This window comes from Charadrius vociferus, unplaced genomic scaffold, assembly GCF_000708025.1.
Source record: "Charadrius vociferus isolate BGI_N301 unplaced genomic scaffold, ASM70802v2 scaffold1511, whole genome shotgun sequence".
Taxonomy (NCBI): Eukaryota; Metazoa; Chordata; class Aves; order Charadriiformes; family Charadriidae; genus Charadrius; species Charadrius vociferus.
The window spans coordinates 30,700-35,495 of record NW_009646686.1 but is presented as its reverse complement, the minus strand read 5'-3'; the positions used below and the strand labels follow the sequence as shown (position 1 = coordinate 35,495).

Here is a 4,796-nt window from a genome sequence, read left to right as displayed (position 1 = left end):
CGGGGCACGCAGCGCTCTGGCACCGGCACGGTGCAGCGCAGTCGTGTGCCAGATACAACCCAAGGCAACACCGCAGCGGACGAGAAGCATCTCCCGCATCCCGACTCATCTCGGAGGACGCGGGATGCTGCGCCGACAGCCGACACGAAGCCAAGGGAGCCAGGACGAGCTGTCTACGGAAACCTCCCAAGAGCCAAGAGTTTCAATTTTTATTTATTTTTTTGTTTTGTTTTGTTGTTTTTTTTTTCCTCTCCCTCTTTCTCTCCGTTTAAAAGCTATTTGTTCCACGGGTGGTGGTCCCACGGCGTCCCGCCGCTCCCACTCTGCCCCCCCGAGCGCACCCCAGGGCGGTGGGACGGGGTTCGTTTTTTCTTTGCGAGGCGCTTTTTGCTTCCACGATCACACAAACTGTAACAAGCTTTACAAGAAAACACTGGCGAGTCCCGAGGGCTGGCAGCAACCTTTTTTCTCTACGCGGGCTGAGGGCGGGAGGTTCTCCCTTCCCCTCCTCCTCCATCATACGTGTCCTTTGGCCTCTTCATCTTCGGCACTGGGAGTTTTCGGTCCCTTTTCACAAGCTGCTTTCTCCGCTGCTTTTTCGGCCCCGGTTTTGCTAGCTGCTTCCTGCGAGACAGAAAATAAAGCACAGAGGGTTGGGAGGAGGAGAAGGGAGCGGCAGGCGGGTGACAGCGATGCCGGGGATGGGTACGGGCAGCCGAGCTCGGCAGGGCAGGCAGAATTCCCCCCCTTTGCCCCCGACATCTATCGACCACCCCCAGAGGCTCCTGTTGTCTTGGCTCAGTGACTGGCGAAGATTAAACCTCAGCCCGGCGAGCTTTTGGGGGAAGGTAGGGGATCCCCTGGGAATGATGTGACCCGCCTGGATGGGAGCAGGGCACTGAGACAGAGCGAGCCTGGATGGACGGACACAGGCGCAGAGAGGAGAGGGACAAGCTCTGCTGCGGCTGCCCCATCCCTGGAGGTGTTCAAGGCCAGGTTGGACGGGGCTTGGAGCAACCTGGGCTGGGGGGAGGTGGCCCTGCCCAGGGCAGGGGGTGGCACTGGGCGGTCTTCAAGGTCCCTTCCAACCCAAACCATTCTGTGATTCTCTGATTTTGCCTTTTCCTCCTGTGAACAGGCCAAAGTACGGGGGCCGGTACTGCCTGGGGGAGCGGAAGCGGTTCCGGATTTGCAACGTCAAGCCGTGTCCCCTCGACAAGCCCTCCTTCCGCCAGGTCCAGTGCAGCCAGTTCAACCCCATGCTCTACAAAGGGAAACTCTACAGGTGGACGCCGGTGCCCAACAACAGTGAGTGGAGGGCAAAGTCTACTGCTGGGTTTCTGCCTGCGGCCCCAATGAAAACCCAGAACCACAGCCTTGCTAACAGCTTGGTTTTGCTGTCTGTGTCTGTAGGATTTGCCTTGCAGCCAGTTTATGCAGTATTTTAAATGACGGCTGGGCTTGCAGGGTTATGTTATGTTTTCGGAGATGGTTCCGTGGCCCCCAGCTGCTCGGGTTTAGTTTCTGCTTGTTGGGTTCCCCAGTTAACCCCTGCGAGCTGCACTGCCGGCCGGAGGACGAATACTTTGCAGAAAAGCTGCGGGATGCCGTCATCGACGGGACGCCGTGCTACGAGATGAACGCCAGCCGCGACATGTGCATCAACGGCATCTGCAAGGTGGGTCCCGCGCCGGGGCCGTGTGGGGAGGGAGCCCTGTTGGCCACCAGGACTCCCAGGTCCCTTTCCACAGAGCTGCTCTCCAGCAGGTCAGCCCCCAACCTGTACTGGTGCACGGGGTTATCCCTCCCCAGATGCAGTACCCTACACTCGCCCGTGTTGAATTTCCTAAGGTTTCTCTCTGCCCAACTCTCCAGCCTGTCCAGCAGATGCAGCACGGAGCCATAGCTGCAGCCCCGGCGGCGGGGGGGGGAGAGGAGCGCTAAGGCACGGCACAGCCTTACAGGGGCTCCACCAGTGACTCTCCCCATCGCAGCCGCCCGCAGGAGCCACCGCACCGCTCCCTGCCCCGAGCCCGTGACCCCGGCACGCCGCTCCCCGGGCTCCGCACTGCTCCTTTTATTCCACAGCCTCAACCTCCGGGCACCGCTTCAGAAGAGATTACGCTAAAAATGACCCGCGCAGACAACTTGCAAAGCTGTGTCCTCTCTCGTTACAGTACACCGGGTTTTGTTCAGCGGAATTTTGGAGGAGAGCCTGTTAGGAGACAGCGATCTCTCCGTCCGAGCGGAGGAGCAGCCTATCGCCTTACCACCTTCAGGAAATCCATACTATCATGTCTCAAAATACCCTTGGCCTTGCCAGGGATGGGATGACATTTCATTTTACCGGTGACCAGGAGGTCATCAACAGTCACTAGCTGGGAACAGCAAAATGAAGTACCAATGCCAACCCCGTTACCAGCCCTCGGGAGCTCACACTGCAAATACTTTTATCGACGGCTGAGCACGACGGCAGCCTCTGTGTAAGACAGACCAAGAAATAAACCACTTCTTCCCACTGCAGCGGGCTCTATCCCTCCATCCTCAACCTGATCTAGAATTTAACTGGTTCTAAGCCATCTCTTCTCATCACAAACCTGCCGAGCATCCTTCACTGTGCCTGCTAGATGGCCAAAACCGGGCAAGACGCACCTTTGCATCCCTCTCCGCAAACTTTGCGAACATGTTGGCGTAGATCCTCCGGTCCCGCTCGTTGTGCTCCTTCGTTTTCTTCTGGCAGACGGAGATCTGGGATTTCGCCGCTTTGTTCTGTGGATTCACTTCCAGCACTTTTTGAAAGTCACATTTTGCCAGCTCAAACTCGTTCATCAATAATCTGGCTTCGCCCCTCCGGTACAACCCCTTCTCGTTGTCCTGGTCCAGTCCTAATGCCTGGAAACACACAGATCCCTGTTAGCAACTCGGGGCTCCCCGAAAAGATCCCCCTACGGTCGAAACCTCATTAAATCTGCCAAAATTAGGACAAGGCAGCTTCAAATCTCCAGAGCACTTGCGTCTTGCTCTACAAAAATTGCCTCGTCTCCATCGGCAGTTGGCAGGTCACTAACGCAGTTTAGTTATTTCTCCTGCCTCAAAATCCCCCTGAGAGTGGCAGAGTCGGTGGGAGATGAACCCACAGATAAGAAATCGGCTGTAAACACTCAATCTGAGCCCAGAGGAGCACGGGGAGCTCAGGGGTAAGGGAGCTGACAAATCAAATATGGGTTTGTGTCCCTGCTTTAGCAATGACATGGACTTGGTGATCTTGAAGGTCCCTTCCAACCTTAGCGATTCTATGATTCTATGATTATATGAATAACACTATTTTCCTTTAGTAAAAGCCACATACGCATCTCAGAGATGATCACCTTATAAATTAAGGCAATTAGCTTTACTATCTTTCCCGTACGCTTAAATTTAAGCCTTTTATAAAAGAATTAATGGTTTCCTGACAAAGACAAGGTCGCCGGTCTTTTAGAGACTGGCAAATCCCCGTCCCAGCCCTCAACGGACTCGGACACCCGCTGCGGCTCCGGCGGAGACTGCCCAATGCCCACGTCCAGCCCGGGCGGACCCAAACAGCGCCCTAAGGCTGTCGGTCCACGCAGCGCCCATCCCTACGGATCTGGCTTTGGAAGAAAAGCTCTTGTAAGCGCATGCCCAGGTGGACTTCGAACTCCAAAAAAAAAGCCCTTTTGCTCCTGCAGTCTCCGAGCGCGCAGCATCCACGGAGGCTCCCAGGGGCAGAAGGGATGCCACCCCCGTCCCACTGCCGCTTGGGAATTGCTTCTTACGCAAAAAGAAATTCAAAAATTCCCCCAAACTCCCAGTGAAAACGTGCAGGAGGAGAGGATGCTCCAACCCCCTCCGGGCTCGTGCACCTCTACCTTATCGCAGCACTCGACGGCTTTGGCGTACTCTCGCAGCTTCAGGTAGCACATGGCGAGGTTGAGGAAGGCAGCCAGGAGGAAGGAGTCGGAGGCTTTCGACTCTTTCTCAGACAAGCCGTACTCCATTTCCAGCCAGGACACGATCTTCCCGTACTGAATCACCGCCTGCAGGTATTTGCCTTCCTGGAATGGAGCAAAGAAGAAGAGTCTAGAGGAACCCGTGCCGACAACGCTCACCCTGCTCCCGAAACATCCTGCAAACAGGTTACGAATTTAATGCGGTCGGTTAAATCAATAAACGACCGAAGGAGGATGTCGAGTACCTACAAACACACCGGGGCTTGGCTGGTGCGCAGCTCCCGGGGAAAGCCAAGTCTGAGCTTGAGTTCCTCCGCTGCACAGAGCAGAGGAGGACGGGGATGCCCCAGCCCGGGAAGGGGAACTGCGGAGCGCCGCGGCATTAACCCCGGCCACATCCACCCCTGGGAAGAGTCCCATCTCCCGTCCTGCTCCGCGGGGAGCACAACGCTGGGAAAGGAGGAGGTATCTCAGGGAGTGAGAAGGCGGCAGAGGAAGGGCAGAACTCGCCTTCCCCAGCGCTGTTTGGGGAAGCCACACGCGGCTTCTCTGAAACCGATGACTGCTAAGCCGTGTATCTGATAATCACCCCAAATTTACTTCCAGCTCCCTTGCTCCACCTCTGCCATCCCCAACCTTACAAACCTTGAAGTACATCGTGCCTTTCTCCTTGACGACGGCAGCCTGCTCCAGCTTCTCTTTGGTGTCCATCTCCCACGACTCCTTCGCCTGCAAAGAAACACTTGGAGCAATCCCAGCAGAGCGCGGCAACCCACTGCGCCGGCAGGACCACGCGGCTTTCTAGGATTGCTGGTTAACAAGGGCGGA

General features: G+C 56.3%; 1 protein-coding gene across 1 annotated transcript in view; it reads right to left on the bottom strand.

Annotated features, from left to right (window-relative positions):
- Positions 1-4,796, bottom strand: part of FKBP5 (FK506 binding protein 5) — a gene marked incomplete at its 5' end in the record, with an annotated part of 25,801 nt that overhangs the window by 10,779 nt on the left and 10,226 nt on the right. Inside the window, 4 exon segments of the mRNA XM_009889277.1 lie at positions 1,308-1,344; positions 2,653-2,892; positions 3,888-4,073; positions 4,614-4,697. Coding sequence (XP_009887579.1) covers positions 1,308-1,344; positions 2,653-2,892; positions 3,888-4,073; positions 4,614-4,697 — 547 coding nt within the window.